General features: G+C 40.5%; 1 protein-coding gene across 2 annotated transcripts in view; it reads left to right on the top strand.

Moving 5' to 3' along the window:
- Positions 1 to 17,889, top strand: part of pik3cb (phosphatidylinositol-4,5-bisphosphate 3-kinase, catalytic subunit beta) — a 45,005-nt gene extending 27,116 nt beyond the window's left edge. For both annotated transcript variants that reach the window (XM_084559401.1, XM_084559400.1), the window contains 20 exons: positions 307 to 536; positions 2,374 to 2,553; positions 3,573 to 3,740; positions 6,402 to 6,491; positions 6,755 to 7,009; positions 7,127 to 7,223; positions 7,389 to 7,519; positions 7,923 to 7,973; positions 8,857 to 9,045; positions 9,459 to 9,580; positions 9,849 to 9,992; positions 10,102 to 10,201; positions 10,804 to 10,997; positions 11,097 to 11,206; positions 11,369 to 11,447; positions 12,185 to 12,352; positions 12,466 to 12,589; positions 12,678 to 12,823; positions 15,585 to 15,717; positions 16,165 to 17,889. In XM_084559401.1, coding sequence (XP_084415527.1) covers positions 363 to 536; positions 2,374 to 2,553; positions 3,573 to 3,740; positions 6,402 to 6,491; positions 6,755 to 7,009; positions 7,127 to 7,223; positions 7,389 to 7,519; positions 7,923 to 7,973; positions 8,857 to 9,045; positions 9,459 to 9,580; positions 9,849 to 9,992; positions 10,102 to 10,201; positions 10,804 to 10,997; positions 11,097 to 11,206; positions 11,369 to 11,447; positions 12,185 to 12,352; positions 12,466 to 12,589; positions 12,678 to 12,823; positions 15,585 to 15,717; positions 16,165 to 16,302 — 2,793 coding nt within the window. In that variant the 5' untranslated portion in view covers positions 307 to 362 and the 3' untranslated portion in view covers positions 16,303 to 17,889. The remainder of the gene's footprint in view (positions 1 to 306; positions 537 to 2,373; positions 2,554 to 3,572; positions 3,741 to 6,401; positions 6,492 to 6,754; positions 7,010 to 7,126; positions 7,224 to 7,388; positions 7,520 to 7,922; positions 7,974 to 8,856; positions 9,046 to 9,458; positions 9,581 to 9,848; positions 9,993 to 10,101; positions 10,202 to 10,803; positions 10,998 to 11,096; positions 11,207 to 11,368; positions 11,448 to 12,184; positions 12,353 to 12,465; positions 12,590 to 12,677; positions 12,824 to 15,584; positions 15,718 to 16,164) is intronic.
- The last annotated feature ends 413 nt before the right edge of the window (positions 17,890 to 18,302 follow it).

Here is an 18,302-nt window from a genome sequence, read left to right as displayed (position 1 = left end):
ACAAGTGTGAATATTAGGAGGCTCTGCTTTAATCTCATGAGAGACTATTTGTCATCCTTTTCACATTCATTAGTACTAGTGTCTGGCATCAAGTGTCCCACAGATGTTTGTACATTTATACATCATTGTCCTACTTGACATTTGTTTGTGCTTCATGAAATTCATCACGGTCCATACCTGTTCAGCCATTATTTTATGTGGTTTAAAATCTTTTTACATGAAAACACATTCATGTACATTATTAGAGAAATTAAAAACATATATTGCTGTTGAGCTTGTGGCTTTCTCTGTTGTGACAATTTCTAGGTCTCCATGAGCTCGATGCCATAAATGACCAGGAGGTGAAGGACTTTCGCGGTAAAATGTTTCGTATGAGTGAAGAAAGGATGCAACAAGTACAGATGATGACATTCACAGAGTGGCTGCAGGCCTGCTTCTCCCCTCAGCTGGAGCCCGCGGCAGGAACAGCCATCACGGATGGAGTCAATGACCGGCCGGCGGACCTTAAAGTCACTATCCACTTCGACCAGTCTCAGGTGAGGGTCTGCAACCCAGTTTAAGGAGTAGGTTGTTCAGTTAGTGGACTGGAGACTAAGTGTATGTTTGGATTATATGGGATATACATTAAATGGTGCTGAACTTATTTCTTCTAATAACTCTGCATCCCCAAAAATTATACTAGGGAGAATAATTACCAACATTTGAATAATACGTAAAAGGAATACTTAGAAAAACAAATATACAGTGAGAACCAATATTTTCTATCTTCCCTGGGGGTTTGGATGGCTTATTACTGATATTATTACTGTTTGTATTGTGCAAACATTTGGGTCAAACACAATGAATCTTCAAAATGAATTCGTTAAACACGCTAGGTCCATTATTGTGTAACGATGTTGGGTTATGTTTAATGTTATTCAACAGTGTGACTTAACGGTACCTCTACAGAAGACAAAACCACCTTGTTTGAGTAGGAAAAGTATCCATGTGACTCCACCAGCGCGTTCACATGTACTGTAGTTCAGCCTCTTTCTCTGCTCACAGTTGGCAACTCCACGAAAGTCACGTGATGAGCCCAACTAGCAAGACATGTGACAACATTAAGTGGGTCAAAACCATCAGTGAAATTATGCCATTCGACCACACACACACACACACACACACACACACACACACTCACACGTTAGCTTGGCAGCTCAAAGGACTGATTAAAATGAACCTCTCTTTCTCCTTCTGTACTCACTTGACTGTGTCTTTCCATTGGTGTCATTCTCATTGCCTCCGTTTCAAAAATAATAATATTTGATAATAAAACAGATGGTCATGTCCCTCCAGACTCTTGTATATCAGCTTTGATCAACATCACAGAGACACACACACACGTGCACATACACAAAGACAGGGGCCATCTGTGCCACTGTGCTCAGGTGGACATTGACAGGAAGTCTTATTTGGGAAGTCAGACACAATAAGCCACATTATAGACAGGAAATATGGTGGTGTGGTTTATTGTTCAAAAGTAAATATGACCATGGCTCAGTGGGAACCTTTCCATCAGTGATATCTTTAGGTCTTTCTTATTTTAACATTAAAATGCATTTACATACAGTACATACAATACATACAAGTTGTACAGTTGCATAGTACCATCTGGATTGTCACTCTATGTAATGTAGTTTTTTATTTTTTGTTCGATCATTATGCGGTCATGGTCATTTTTTGTTGTTAATTATTAATAGATGACATTATTATAAACCCTCTAGGAAATTATAATTCCACCTCAGGTATCAGGTCAGAGCTGTGCTTTAAATAGCATGAAGCAGTGAGCCTCAGAGTGACATTAGGCTGGCTGTGATAATGTGTGGAGAGCTCACATGTATTTAAACTCATTTTAGTGCACAGCCACAGAGTTCATTCAGCCAAGAAGGCACATTATGTACAAGTGATCACTTGTACTTCATATGAACTCTGTTAAAATACAGAGGTTTTCTTGAGCTCCATTAAGTGCATCGAGCCGTGTCTGTTCATGTCCATTTTATTGAGAATCATGTGTTCTTTCTTGTGTCTTGATTTTCTCAGCTTATCTCATCTAGATGTTTATCTTATCTTCCATGTATAAATAATTATGTACTGTATGTATATTTATAAAAAGTGGTGCAGATTCACTTGGATACCTCGTCAGTATGAGAAAAGGGATCAATCTGCGAGGTCTCCAGTGATAAAGAGTCTGTTCATTCTCATTTTTAACACTTCTGTTTTAAGGACCTTTTCGTCCTGATTTGAAAAAAAGACACAATTTAGAAATGTTATCTGCTTAGCTATTTTTCAGTGAGGCCTAACTTTGACCACTAGTACACTCCTCTCGCCTCGCAGGACTCAGTGAGTCTGATGGTCCCATCGTCTTGCACCCCCACTGAGCTGACAGAGCTGGCCATGAGGAAGTGGCTGACCACCCATGGGCCTGAGGAGGAGGCAAAGAGGGGTCCGTATTTGCTGAGGGTCAGCCACTGCCTGGAGTTCCTCTGCGGAGACCAACCCCTGGTTCAGTATAAGGTTAGTGGCTATGTGTTACATGCACTGGTGTCTATCAGTGGCTGATGCACTTTTATCTTGACCTGGATGTGTCACTCCCTGTGTTAATATCGTGCCCAGAACCAGATATAGCAGAGGTAGTCATCTTAAAAGACAGTAGGAATTTTTGTTGTTGTTCTATAAATCTATCTACAGGATGGCTAGCAAAGTCATGAAGTACTTTAACCACGGTAATAACAACCCAAAGCTTGTTTCGCAGTGCCAGGAAAAAATGTCAGCACTTGGAACTTGGAAAAGTTTAACTATAAACTAATATTAACAGGCTTGAACTACTCTGCTGATTATTCAACAGTAATGTTTTTAGTAGAAGTTGTGGAGGACGGTGTATTGAATGTTTACAGTATGCATGTTTATGTGTAAGTAGTTTCAGCTACATGCACCTGGCACATAGTCCCTCAGTCAGTTTATTCTGGATGCAGGCATGTTTTCTTTAATTACTGTAAATGAACTTGTTTTCCCTTTTATACATACATTAGATGGTTTTACATTTTTACATTCATTTTTCAGATCAGTCATTAATCAGAATAGTGAGTTATTCATCGCCGTTGCTCATTTTCAATAAGTAACACATGAAGTAATTAGAAGGAGCTGCTCTTAATTGTTTGGAGGATACCCTAAGAATTATTGCATACATAAGGCACCAAACAGAAAACGTTAATGTGGCTGGCATTAAGATGTTCAGAAAGAATGATCTAGGAGGCAATTCATTATTTCCATGCTAAGTTTAATGTACTTGTTGCGTTTGGTTTGCTGTTAAATGAAAGTGTGAAGTCAGGCAGGCCTTTATTATGAGTCAAATATTCTGAAGTTATGATTTTATTTGTCTATGGATTCAACGGGCTTGATGACTGCGTCAGTCCAGGTTTACAAGTCACATGTCAGTTATTACACTAAACTTGTTTTCTCTGTTTTAAAGTAGTTCTTCAGCTGATCAAATACGCACATAGCTAAAACCTATTCCTGTCCTGTCTTGTGTGCAGTACATCCGGTCATGCCTGCAGACCATGGAGCCTCCGCATCTTACAGTGGTCCGCACCAGTACTGTAAAGGCCATGTTTGAAAAGGAAATATCTGCCATTGGAGCTGTGGTTTCCCGCAAGTCCTCCAACCCACCCTTACCACTACCTCCCAAGAGAAGGGCTCCCACGGTCAGTCCAATGTCATATGGCTGTGTGTTTGAATGTTGTGGTGGTTTTGTCTATTCTGTGCTTTGCCAACACATTCATGTGTTAAAAGCAGTTTTTTTATGTCTCATACCATTATTGATAATACATTTAATCTATACTTACATATATGATCGGTGATTTATTTGACATGACTAGGAATAAACTGAGGGTGCTGGTGCACATAAGAAAATGTACTTAGGTACACTAGATAACAATCTCTTAATATCCGCAGGTGTTTATTGAGTCGTGTTCTTGTTGCACCAAAATAGCAAAAGCACCACAGTGAAATTGATTCACCTGCACAGAACGAGGCAGGTGTGGAGGTTTACTAAGTAAACATGAACTTGGCAGCTGCCACCTGTCTTTTATGAGGCAATGTTCTAAGTTTGTTGGAGCAAGCTCACAGTGCCCTGCCAGCATTTGCCACGTTGTCAGAAAACAGCGCCGCCTCCTTGCTGCTACCTCCAGGTGCACTGTAACACCACTGCTCACTGTGTGCATGAACATTTAAAATGTCAGGCTGAATTTAATTAGCCTCCATTAGTGAGTTTCCTGGGGTTTTAATTGCCAGACTCAGTGCAACCTATGGATGTCCTGGTGATGTGTGGTTTGGAAAGTTGAACATTACAAGTGTCAGTCACCACATACTGTAAAACATTGCCAAATTATATTTATCACATTTCCTCATAACTGTGCTTTTTCATAACTGTTCTTACTGTTCTTATCTTATGATTTACAGTAAAACCAACCAGCAGTTTCATCGCACTTCCACATTTCATTGATCAGACCAGATACATACTCCCTGAACAATTAAATTCAAAGATTTACAAAGTGTCACAATGCGTATTTAACATAATTTATGAAAAAAAAAAATGTAGTATGACAGAAACAAATGTCTAGGTGTGGAAAATCAAAGACATTAAATGTTTTTCAAAAGCACAACTCTCCATGTGATGGCATTAACAGGCCTAAAAGCATCTAGATACCCCTTAATGCCCTAGATAAATTACTTATCCAGATAGTTATTTATGGATGAAACTATTATGAACAATTGTAATAATCAGTCTTACCCCAAAGATTTTAATTGTTACCAAAATTACACTAAACGTGGTAACTTTGCCTGTCTCTATCCCCTCAGTCTTGTTTTGATCAACATATTGTAGATATTCACAGATCAGGCATAACATTATGACCTAATATTCCCAATATTGTGCAGGTCTCCCTTGTGCCTCCAAAACAGTTGTGACTCATCAGAGAATAGACATGGGCCTTCTGAGGGTGTCCTGTGGTGTCTGGCAACAGAATGTTGTTAGTGGGGGCCTTTGGGTCCTATGGGTTGAGGGGAGGGGGCTCTGTGGATCAGACTTGTTCCAGTGCATCCCAGAGATACTTGATCAGTTTGGGATCTAGGGAATTTGGAGGCCCAGTCAACACCTTGTGCTGTTTTTCGTGTTGTTCCCAAACCCGTTTTTGTGTGTGTGCCTGTGTCAGGCTGCATCCTGCAGGGGTGCCTGTTCTGGTCTAGGTGGCTGATACATGCATTAATTCCAGGTCCAAAAGTTTCCAAGCAGATCATTGAATTGTCTCAAGATGGTCAATGTTATTAACTTCACCTGTCAGTGGTTTTAATGTTGTGGCTGATCGGTGTATATTTTCTCTACTTGACTGCTTTTTATGATGTTAAGAATCAATATTTTGTTTCATAAGTTGTGTTGGTCCTGTACTGACTACCTGCTAATCTTAGAAGTGATTGGAAAATGTTAACAGTACCATTTAAAGTCTGAATGAGTACTCTGCATTACATATGGCGTAGTTTTGTTCCATAGTCAGTCACAGAGGAATGAGTCGCTGCTTTCATTTTGTTATTATGAATAACTTTATTGGGTCAGGTAAAAAAAAAAATATATATATATATATATATATATATATATATGGCTCCTCAGAAAGTGATTTGTTGTATGATTTGTAACTGTGTTTTTGGTAAAGTGCTTTAAATCTAACATTATAAGCGGTGCAAGGGAGGAAGTAGACGAGAACAAATGCTGGCCAGACAGTAATAACCCTGCTGTAAAAGAGTGGCTCTCTGACAGGAAGTGAGATTTATTTTTATGAAAGGAACGTGTTATTTGATGCTCTGCTGTAATGCAGTCGGAAACCTCACTGATAACTGGTGAAAACAAAGCAAGAGAAAGGGACAGAAGGACGAGGTGTGTATGAGATGGTACAGTACATGGAGCTCTTCTTTCTCCCTGACATAATGGAGGCAGACAGAAATATAGTCCCTTATCTGAGAAGAGATGAATTACACACAACATCACACTCGCATGTGCATGTAAACACTGAAGCAAACATCCACACACAAAGAGGGAGGCAGCAAACAGCAGGAAGTGTGCTTGTTAGTCATGTCCATAGTTTCTGGGTGTCATGTGATTCTGTTTGTTCTGCCGACTGCTGACCCTCGCAAATCCACTTGGCTTGACATCAGAATGACCTGGCTGACCTCCCATATTGTTTGTGTGTGTGTGTCGGGAACTGGCGGGGTTGAAGAGGCAACTATTTGGAGTACTTATTTTTACAGGACTTTATGCTAATTGAGCTTAGTCATAGCAAGTCTCTCTTTCTCTTCTCACTTTCCCTCCGCAGCAAGTACAGACATGTGTGTGGGATGTGTCTAGCCCTTTTAAGATAGTCCTTCTGAAAGGCAGCAAGGTGAACGCAGAAGAGACTGCAAAGGTAAACGCTTGTTTAATTTCCATCTTTAAATCAGTTTATTGTTCTAATCATATGTCACTGCACACATAAAACCTACAAAAACAGATGTGGCAAGTTCCCCTACAGTTTAACATACCACTAAATATAGTCACATGCTGTAGGTAATTCTAGGACTTTATTGATGAAGTTGACGTCAACAGTAAGTTTAATGCTGCAGAGCCAATCAGTTGCTCTGAGAAATGATGTTTTACAGTTACACATATCAACCTCCCCCACCCACACAGGTCCAGGTGAGGGCAGGGCTCTTTCACGGCACTGAGCTGCTGTGCAAGCCAGCGGTAAGCAGTGAAAGTAGCGGGCGCTCAGATCACACATGGAAAGACAGCACACTGGAGTTTGACATCTCTGTCTGTGATCTGCCACGCATGACCCGCCTCTGCTTTGCTATCTATGCTGTCATGGATAAAGTCAAGAAGCAGAAATCCACCAAAAATGCTCACATAAACAAGTACCAGACCATCCGCAAGGCAGGGAAAGTGGTAAGTGACACCTACACCGTTTTCAGTTTGTGTTGAGTCAAACAAGGCCCTACAAAGTAACAATACCCTTTTTCAGTTTCCAAACAATCTCAACTAATAATTAATTGTGTGATCCAGCATTACCCCATAGCTTGGGTCAACACCATGGTGTTCGACTACAAAGGGCAGCTGAAGACTGGAGACATCGTTCTACACTGCTGGTCCTCCTTTCCTGGTATACGCATACACAGTTGTTCTAATACTTACAGTGTATCTAATAATTAAACAATCTTAAATGGGCTTCACTAGTGGTGTTCACAATACTGTAAACTCATGTCAACTGAGTAGATGTGTTGCTGTTTGTTTTGCTGACTACTGACCTTTGCTGTGTCTAATACAGATGAACTTGAAGAGATGCTGAACCCTATAGGAACTATCCAGACCAACCCATACACTGAGAATGCTACAGCACTGCACATCCACTTCCCGGAGTACTCATTACATCCCATCATCTTCCCTCCTTTTGACAAGGTCAGACAGCAGTCAATCACTGTACTTAGTCCAGCTCATAAAAACATACCCATCTGCCTCTTTGGGCATGCCATTAAGCTTATAGTTGTAGCGTAAGTGTAAATACTTAAACAAATAATTTCTCCAGACATGTCAAGGCTCACAGGCTCATACTATTCATCTGAACATAACAACTGGAAGGGATAAATATGCATTTTTTAAAGACATGACTGTTATTGAATTTGTCACCACAGTGGCTTAGCGTTCATCATAATGGTACCTAGTGATCATGATGAAGAAGCAGCTCTTAGCATGAGAGGATCAGAACGTGCTCTGCCTGCTTAATGCAGTCTAGCTAGCAGTGATGTGTCAGGGTGTTTTCACTCATACAGCTCTCACTTTTTTTTTTTTTTTTTTTTTACAGATACTGGAAAAAGCTGCCGAGATCGCCAGAGCAAGTGACTGCGGCTCCATAGTGAGTTCATATGCAATAGGACCTAAGTGTGTGAACATGCTTCTGTGATTTATTTATTTTTTTCATTCAGCGTACATACATGCATGCATACAAGTTTGGACCAATTAAAATGAACTGGCATAACGGTTAGTGGTGGTCTGTAACAAATAGGCATTCTGAATTATTTCTCAGCATCTCTTCCCCTCTTTTAAAAGACACACGCTATCGATATACCCTCTCAGAGTAGCACCTATTGCTAGTTTCCTTGGAAACCCACTGTTATTCCTTCTGCAGTGGCAAGCAGCAAAAATATTCAAACCCCCTTCAAAACTAGAGGCTCCGATAGATGTATGTTTTCCTGTCTCACTCCTGGGTGTGTTACAGTCGGTTATGTAATCCTGTGTTATGTGGAGGGCATGCTTGGACACAGTCCATTAATGTGTAAAGCTGTGGATTATCACTTTCTGAAAGTTAGTGTGTTTTTTACTATATACATCACCTCGTGTATTAGTTTACATCTCCATACAACATTGCTATCGTTAATCATCTATAAAGATAGTTTGTATATGAGTATATCAGAACCCAGGTTACATTTACATTTTTGGCTCTTTAAAACAAGTTGTTTATACAGGGAAATGCATGGTTTAACAGAAAGTATTCAATGTGAAGAATAATATATATGATGTCCTTGGTGTGGATTAATGTCAGTTGGTGAGAAACTAGAGAACACTTTGATGCACTCCTGCCCTCTTGTGGTAGTTTGCAGACACTGCTGCCATTTGTCTTAATGCGCTCATTTCCAGTTTATTTACGTCCTCTCACTTTGTGTCACCTCAACATCTTCTTCATTTTCTCTTTATTAACCCCCCAACCAACCATCATCTAACCTCATCATTCCTTGCAGGGTCGTGGTGGTAAAAAGTTCCACATAGAGCTGAAGGAGATCATGGAGCGCGACCCACTCTCTCAGCTGTGTGAAAACGAGAAGGATTTGATCTGGACACTACGCCATGACTGTCGTGAAAATTTCCCTCAGTCGCTGCCGAAGCTGCTACTCTCTGTCAAGTGGAGCAAACATGAGGACATGGCACAGGTTAGGCAAAAAAAAATACTACTTTTATAGTTAGTCTTCTCTCCAAGTCATTCAAAACTTCCAAGTTTCAGAAATACTTTGACAGCAGACTAGTTGTGTATTAATGACAGGAAACTACCCTCAGTTACACATTTTACCTAATCAGTGTTCTAAAATAAGACTAGTAATTAACTAGAGAGAGGAGTCAGTCTTGTGACACAGTCTAGCGAAGCAGTAAATGTTATGTGTCAGTCATGCATACAATCAGCTTTAATTTGTTTACACAAAAAAGAAAATCATGATCACAGCTCTACTGTACCAATTTTTTTTTTTAATAAACATTTCATTCACTGAGCTACACAAGGACTGCATATCCAGAATGTCAAACTGATTAAATATCTGTCTGTTAGTCTGAGTATGTGTTTGTGTCTCAGCTCCAGGCGTTGCTTCAGATTTGGCCCAAGCTGAGCCCCAGAGATGCTCTGGAGCTTCTGGACTTTAACTATCCTGACCAGTATGTCAGAGAGTACGCTGTGGGATGTCTGCGTGATATGAGGTAACATTAACATTCATTTTAATCAAATGCAGTGGATCGTTCGGTTTTTCTAAAACTGAAATTTTAAATTTCATTCATGTCATTATCCACTGAAATTCAGCAGATAATATTGCTCTTGCGTCTTTCAGTTCACTATATATATATGACAGCTGATCATGCTGCATTGTGGTTCTTTATGTCAAGTAATCAAATGGATCAGAAAACAGACGTTCAGAAACTGTTCTCTCATTCTTCTTCCTCTCTTTTGTTTGCTCTTTCCTATCATCAGTGATGAGGAACTGTCACAGTACCTGCTACAGTTGGTGCAGGTGTTGCGTTATGAGCCTTACTATGACTGTGCCCTCACCCACTTCCTGCTGGAGCGTGCTCAGTGGAACCGCAAGATTGGACACTTCCTCTTCTGGCATCTACGGTCTGTGCGGGCGCTTGAATCAGTGGGATCAAATGAACCTTTCAAATGAAAGGGCAATGTTTGAGAGGTTTCTTATCTGTCTGTGTCTCCTCTCTGCTGCCCTCTACAGGTCAGAGATCCACATGCCAGCTGTTTCAGTCCAGTTTGCCCTTATCCTGGAAGCTTATTGTCGAGGCAGCATCCCTCATATTGAGGTTCTAAAGAAGCAGGCAAGCCACACACATCTTCTGTGTTATTTACTGTCTCTCAGTGAAATTATTAAACCCCAGAAACAAATCAAGGTATCAGAAGGTTTTGAATCCCATATTGTTTTCAAAGGCATTAGAATGTTTGTACAAGTCCTGAATTTCATTAACAAGTCTTGAAACTTGTCTCACGTTTGAAACTTGTGACAGATTTTAGAAAAACATTACATGCAATTTAATGAACGGTTTGGTTAATCCGTCTATTAAATGTCAACTATTTATTAGCCTGCTGTATTGTTAACCCAGACAGAGTTAGATTCATAGTACGTTTGGCCCATCATGGCAACAACAGTGTCACCCATCCTGCCCTATAACCTTTGCCCTCTACCATGTTGGTTTGGACAATCACTCCTTCAGATGCTTCCTGCTCCTTCATTGTCATTTATCTCAACACTTTCCTGTTTTGGACTGCATACATACTGGCCTGGGATCACAGTGCTGACAATGTCTGTTTAAGTAGAACAATTTGAAACTGAATGGCTTCAGTCAAATAGTAAAATATTAAAATGTCGTTGCAGCATTTGAACTTTTTGTTCTGTTTTGTCCCTTCTCTTGACTCTCGACAGGTGGAGGCCCTGAGTAAACTGAAGTCAGTCAACGAGCTTATTAAACTGGGAACTATTAAGAGCACTCGTAAAACCAAGGATGCAATGCTGACCAAGGAGGCCATGATGACCACTTTAAGACAGACTGGCTACTCAGAGACTCTGTCAGACCTGCACTCACCTCTCAACCCCAATGTTCTCCTGTCGGGCATCAAGTAAGACAACAGTACCGTTCATACAAAAATGTGTGAGAATTTCTGATAGGAAGCTTCATATCAGGTATAATCTTTTCTTCTCTCTCATTTTACCATCAGTGTAGAGAAGTGTCGGTACATGGACTCTAAGATGAAGCCACTCTGGATAGTTTACAACAACAAGCTGCTGAATGGAGACACCTTGGGAATCATCTTCAAGAACGGAGACGGTAGGACTCGGAGAAGTAGGATGAGAGGATTTGAAAGAAAGAATGGGATAGAGGAGATGGGGCCATGTAGACAAGGGAACTAACCATTTTAATAAACCATTTTCCATCCTGTAAGTAAAGAAATACTTTCTCTATTCATCTCCACTGTGTTTCATTTTCTAGACCTGAGGCAAGACATGTTGACCCTCCAGATTTTAAGGCTAATGGATCTTCTGTGGAAGGAGGCGAACCTGGACCTCAGGTCAGTGTTTTTGTGCATCTGTCTGAGTGTGTATGGGGGTTAAATGAACAAACTTTGTAAAGCTTGTTTGTTCCTGCTCTCTGTGGAGAAGGTGGGGTGCACCTAGAGGAAGGTAGACACTTAATTACTCCATGCTAATTTAACCTCCAACCCTTATACTCCCTTCCTTGTCAGTCTGTTGTTGTTGTTTTTTTCTTAAACTCGACACCCTGTAAATGAAGGGAGTAAGAAGTACCTTTAAGGCATTTGGTTTCCATTAACCAGCAAATGAAATTTGAGTGTAATAGCAGTTAGATTACTTTGGGGGCACTATATTGTAACAGAGAAGAAGTATTCTGGGGAGGATCTGTGAAGGCCACATAGTTCTGCATCTGACAAACCAAAGGCCCGCTGCCATCTTGTGGAAGGAAAGAAAAGGTTAAGGAGAAAAAAAGAGGAAAATGTTCTTGATTCCCGGTTTGTTCCATTTGTCCTGTCTCTGCGCACCTTGAACAGTATATTTTATACAATCTGAAAGCGTAAGTGTTATTCTGAGGAGATTTATATGAGTGAACTTCTACTCAATATCTGTGCATTACACTGGAACTGGATCTATAGCTTTGCATACCTGCATTAATAGACATCGCTGTGTTTGCTGTTTTGACTATTTTCTTTTAGATTTACCCACAAAGTTCTGATGGGTGGATATAGCCAAAATGTTCCAACTGATAAATTTGTTTCTTCTCTTTCTCATGCAGAATTGTACCATATGGTTGCCTTGCAACGGGTGACCGGACAGGGTTGATAGAGGTTGTGTCATCTGCAGACACAATCGCAAATATCCAGCTGACCAGCAGCAACGTTGCAGCGGCTGCAGCATTCAACAAGGATGCTTTACTCAACTGGCTCAAAGAGAGAAACTCTGGGTAAGATGGTGCCTGATGATTATATTAAACCCCTAAGACCTGCAGCCTGTGTTTGCTCTGAAGATATATATGCACATGAAAGTTGTTGATGTATCTATGATGTGTGTCTGCAGTGATGCTCTTGAACGGGCCATCGAGGAGTTCACTCTGTCATGTGCAGGCTACTGTGTAGCCACTTACGTCCTGGGCATTGGAGACCGCCACAGTGACAACATCATGGTCCGCAGCACTGGACAGGTTAGACAAACAATGTAGAAATTATCCAGACTCTATTCAGATTTTCTTGGTTCTGCAGCACTCACTGATTGGCCCCGTTGTCTGTTAGCTCTTCCACATAGACTTTGGCCACATCCTGGGCAACTTCAAATCTAAGTTTGGCATCAAGAGGGAGCGTGTACCATTCATCCTCACACACGACTTCATCCATGTCATCCAGCAGGGCAAGACGGGATACACAGAGAAATTTGGCAGGTTTGTTCTGTTTTCCAATTATCTTCAGCCTCTACCGCTCTCTTTTTTTTTTTTTTTTTATAATTCCCAACCAGGCTGTTAGTATTTTTTAACACAGTTTATTGTCTTTTTGTTAATAGGATTGCCACTGCTATTATCATAACTGCAAAAGCAACAGCATCAGATTGATCTTTGGACCATTAAAAAGGGACATAGATAGAAATAAATCCCCCTAGCCTCTGGTTTGTCCGTCAGATGTAGCATGTTGTGCAAGTCAACAAGGCATGCTTAATTTTCACATGACTCAGATGTTTGTATATGTGATAGAGTGACTGCAGTTTAACATTTTAAAGTAAAATAAAGCAGAATGAATGTGAAATGATGTTTGGTTGTCAGGGGATAGAAGTGACACAAGAGGCTCAAGGAATGAATTACAGATTGTCATGCAGTACCCTCTGCCACCACCAGTAGCCGGTAGAGACTCAGGCATTGATGAGCGCCTCTCCTCAGCAAATGTCACTGAGGAGAAATGTGCGCACTTTGAATTCAGTATAATGAACCTTTTTCACGGCAGACATTTTGATATGTTTTGGCAGGATTTGCCTAGGTGTATTAATGATGGCATTCCACTTTGGGGAGGTCCTGCTGCTGTAAATGCTTATTCTGTCTGGCTTATTGGGGCACTAATGGGAATTCAGCCGTCATCTATGTTAACTATTCCAGCTGTGCTTTTCCTGCTGTGACAAGTCAAAATGTCTACTGTGAAAACTGTATATTTGAGTAGAATGTTACTTGAAAGAGGGGAGGACTGACTATCATATACAGCTGTGTGAAATATAAAGAAAATGAATTAGGCATGTCTATTTTCAAAGAGCAGGGCATTTTTGTGGCTCAACAATGAGGCAATGATCCCACGTAAAATCTATTAGCAGACAAATTCAGGACAATAGAGGCAAGTCAGGTTTATATATCACGCCAATGTTTCATACAACTTTGTGTACTACAATACAGCTATTGCACATACAATTTGAATCTTTACCTCAATGTTTATCAAGACAAAGATGGTGCTAACTTATCATTTATAGTGAAAATATAACACTTCAGATAAGTGCACATTGGTGCAGTGCTGCATGTGCAAGTGTGGCATGCAAAGCTTTTATCAAGCAGCACTGTTAAAGTGTACATTGTTTACCAAGTAGAGGTCTGTGTGGGAAACTTTGAAACCAATCATAATGTGAGAGTGGAAATAACCGTGTGGTACATCAGTCAGCGTTTAAATGGCCCACATTCATATCTACAATCATAACGTTACATCAAGAGAGTAAACATGTGGAAACAACGGTGTCAAGTGTTTATGCAGCTGAATTTTAAAAGCTGACAGCAAGGACAACTGGACTTGCAGAGTTTGATGAAGATGTTTCAGCATTCATCAAAGGAGCATCTACACTTCTAGACATGAACACACGTACAAAGAATTTGTCCTCTCAATTTACACATCCCAAGTTGGGTACACTTGGAGCAGTGGGCAGTTATTCCAGGCTGCGGTTTGGGGGGGGGGGGGGTGAAGTGTTTGCTTAAGACACCTCAACTATGGACATGGTCCCAAAGATGCTTTTCTAACCACTAGTTCACAGCTATGTAGCACTGACCATTCATGAGTTCACACTCAACTGCTGATGGCAGAGACATAAAGCCTGTGGCTGTGAAACATCATCACTTTAATCACAGTTGCCCAAGTCATTTCATACTGAATTGCACTGACTGAATGGCTGAATGTATAATGCACAATATGCTCATGTGACAGTTTATTCATCCAACAACTAAGTTTCAGTGCAGTGTGTTGGTGAGGAGCAGCCCAGAGATGTGCATCCTACCTAACATGTTAGCATGAGCTAGAAAATGAACTCTATCCTTTAACTTGTTTGTCTGTAATGGGAGCAGTAGAGTGAGGGGGCATCAGATATTGTGGTAATGTGGGTTCAACAGAAAGAACACTGTGTGCCAGAACAGACTGAGAACACATTCATAAATTATTAAGTGAAACAGGAAATAGGCTGGTGGAAATGTTCCTCTGGATCAGATGCAGTGCATTCAAAATCTTCCTTCAGTTCCTTTGAACCTTCTTTTAAAAGTAAATGTTAATTTCCAGTGGTCTTTTTCTTCTGTATAAATTGAAATTTTATTTATGAAACTGTTTTTACAATCAGTTATGTCAATAAGGTCAACAAGTTACCAAGCTTTTAATAAACCCAGATGAGTCTGCGCTTCTAATGAGCATTTACTGACATAAAGTCAGGGTTCAGTGAGTCACTGGTTGCTTGACCTGACATATAAAGGAAGTGTTTGTCAGCAATTATGAACAGTGTGCGGGCAACCTCATTTAGTTTAGTCACAGACAAAGTGAATAAACAAAGATTTTACCGTATTCACCCCTAACCACACTGATCTATTTAAAATCATAAAGGACACTCAAAGGGTTCTGACTGAACTCTTTCTGTTTTTATACCTTACTTCTGAATAAAATGATCAGAAATAACAATTAGGACTTGTGAACTACAGCAATAATGCTATTCTGAAACTATTTGACGTGATTTATTGAATTTAGTTTTTCATTTATTGTTTAGTATCAATTCTTCTGTCAGTTGTCAGTATTAATGAGTTTCAGAGATATAAAAGAACAATACGAGAAATCCACTTACAAGGAGTACATATTGTGCTTACAGGGGATGCTTCCTTTGAATATTTCTGATGTGGTAGTCATTTTCTTTGTCTCTTCTCGTAGTTTCCGTCAGTACTGTGAAGAGGCCTATCTGGTCTTAAGGAAGAACGGCAACCTCTTCATCACTCTGTTTGCTCTCATGCTGACTGCTGGACTGCCTGAGCTCGGCACAGTCAAAGACATCCAGTACTTAAAGGTATTACCAACGCGCACACACTATAGCTCAATCATAGTGTGTTATAATGTATTAGGGCTGCAATGTACACTTGAACCTGGTGCTGTAGGCCGCCAGGAAGCCTCGCTGTTGCTATTTGGTAGTTCATAAATTAATTTATCCTGAAGCAAAGTAATGTGTAGGTGGCATATGTGTCAAATGGCACCATTAGAATTATTTTTTGTAAACTACTGAGGTTCATATTTACTAAATAAATTCAGCAGGTTAGGTGCAAGCTTTTTTTTTTTTTTTTTTATCCATCTGTTCTCTGAGCAGTTTAAATAACTGACCTCATCTCAGTATCCCAGTGTCAGCAGCATGTACATTGGGAAATGTGTAGACACATTTAAAGTGATTTTTATTAGTCTATATTTATGTCTTATGTCTAGCTTCCTCGTCACACTAACTGAATCCCTCTCCTCTCTTCAGGACTCTCTGGCTCTTGGGAAAACAGATGATGAGGCTCTGAAACAGTTTCGCCAGAAGTTTGACGAAGCCCTGAGAGAGAGCTGGACGACCAAAGTCAACTGGATGGCCCACAATGTGGTCAAAGACAACCGCTCCTAGAGCAGCAACCCCTCAAAGGCTTGGGGCCAGGGGCCGAGGACACACTGAGGGAATGTGTGCATTTGTGGGATGGCCACGATGTGCCAAGGAGACAGTGTGAAAGCCACCCTCGTTTCAAGAAGGGAATCTAGCAGAATATCCCAAACACGAGCAGAGTGACCCCCCACATGTACAGTTAACCTGCACCCTTACTTCTTCTATCCCTCCTCACCTTCATGGTGCCCCCTGAACATTCAGACTCATGGTCTCGTGACATTTCTGTGGAATCACAGTGGGTAACGTCATTGCAAGTTTTGCACAGGCATAACAGCTGATGGATTGAAAAGCCAAAGGAAGGGAACTGAAGCACCCACTCTGCCCACACTAAACCTTCAGATGTGACCTGTCCATACGGAGCAGGGCGAACCCCCGGTTATAAAATGAAGCTTGGCAGTGGTTACATTTTTTCAAATGGTCTTGAATGGGCTATGAACGGGCACATATTTTGACTACGCCCATGAACTCTTTTAGGTAGTGCAGAGATAACCAATGGGAGCGGAAAGGGCCGAACGGAAAAGACAATAGCATCTGACCTCCATTTCTTTAAAAAAGAATGTGCACCACGGCTACAGGAAGTGCATCTTAACACCGCTGTCTCAAAGTGTGCCTCAAAACTACAGGAAGATTGTATTGGTTATGAGGTTCCTTTTTCTTTTGCCATTTAACAATTGATCCTGAGACATCTATGTGCCAGACTACTTTCCTGGTCCACAAAGAAACCTTGTGAGGGACAGACTGGTGAGAGAAGAACGTGCTCTGAGCCTTTTGGTCCACTGTTTGTATCTCGGTTCATTGGGACCACTGAACACTGGAATGTTTTTAGAGAGTCATATATATATATATATGAGGAAATTCAAAATAGTCTTTTAATAAACTTTTATTTAGTTTCTTTTATTTTGAAATGACAACATGTATTGTTTCTGCTAACATTATCAAATCAGAAAGCATTATTGGACGCAACAGTTATCGCTACCCAATATGTCGTCCTTTTAAAGCCCCATCCAACTCATTGTAGTAACCAATGCTTTTAACAAGTTTGGACCAAAAGAGGAGGCAAATGTTTTGTCTTTTTTTTTTTTTTTTGTTTATACGTTGTTTATAAGGATCTGTTTCCAATGAATGTGCAAATATGTGCCGCTCAGTTTTTAAGTGTATTTGTTTTTATACGAGCAGGTCTGGGCGGGATTTATCAGTAGGGACATTACACTGCGATGCAAAGCTACTTCCTTGTTTCGACATACGGTGCTCTCCCAGCATCTGCATCTGTGTTTGATCTGTGCAATATCCGAGTATATGAACCATATCTTATTATATTAAAAAACAAAAAAAAAAAAAAAAAAAACACCTTGGGCCCAGGCCTAAGCCTATAATGGTTTTGTCTGCTGGTTTATGTGTGATGCAGCTGTATTTCGCACCACTAGCCTTCAGAAGTCTCAGACACTGGATATTGTCAAATGTACAGGCTTTTATTGTTTTGCTGGTTTTTCGTTTTTTTGTTTGTTTTGTTTTCATAGGAGTCTAATTAAAGTTATTTTCCACTGTGCTGCATTTCCGCCTATGATCCGTTTTCTTTTTCTGCCGTGGATGTGGGTTGTGTGACCGTGTGCCCACTCAGGGCAACACCACGGATTCGGTCTCTATTTTGAAAACTTCATTGATTTCACACCAGAAATATGCCCCGAATTATTTCTGCAAGAGAGAATATGAAAATAAAGCTCCACTGCCAAGCGGGCGCAGATCAGATCGATATATACGGTATCCTGGAAACCAGCCGAGAAGAAGCCTCCGCATTTGTCTTTTAAAACTGAGTAGTATTACAGCTTAGAGGATTCAACTGGACATGTAAAACTGTTATCGATTATTTGTACCCAGGCTGTCATTGTTCAACAAGATCAAATCTAAACCTGAGGTAGCCTTATGTTTGATTTCAGTGTATTAAGATATATCTGTATCCTGTTATT

The sequence above is a fragment of the Chelon labrosus genome (assembly GCF_963514085.1).
Source record: "Chelon labrosus genome assembly, chromosome: 13".
NCBI classification, from domain to species: domain Eukaryota; kingdom Metazoa; phylum Chordata; class Actinopteri; order Mugiliformes; family Mugilidae; genus Chelon; species Chelon labrosus.
This window is presented reverse-complemented; position numbering and strand designations above follow the sequence as displayed.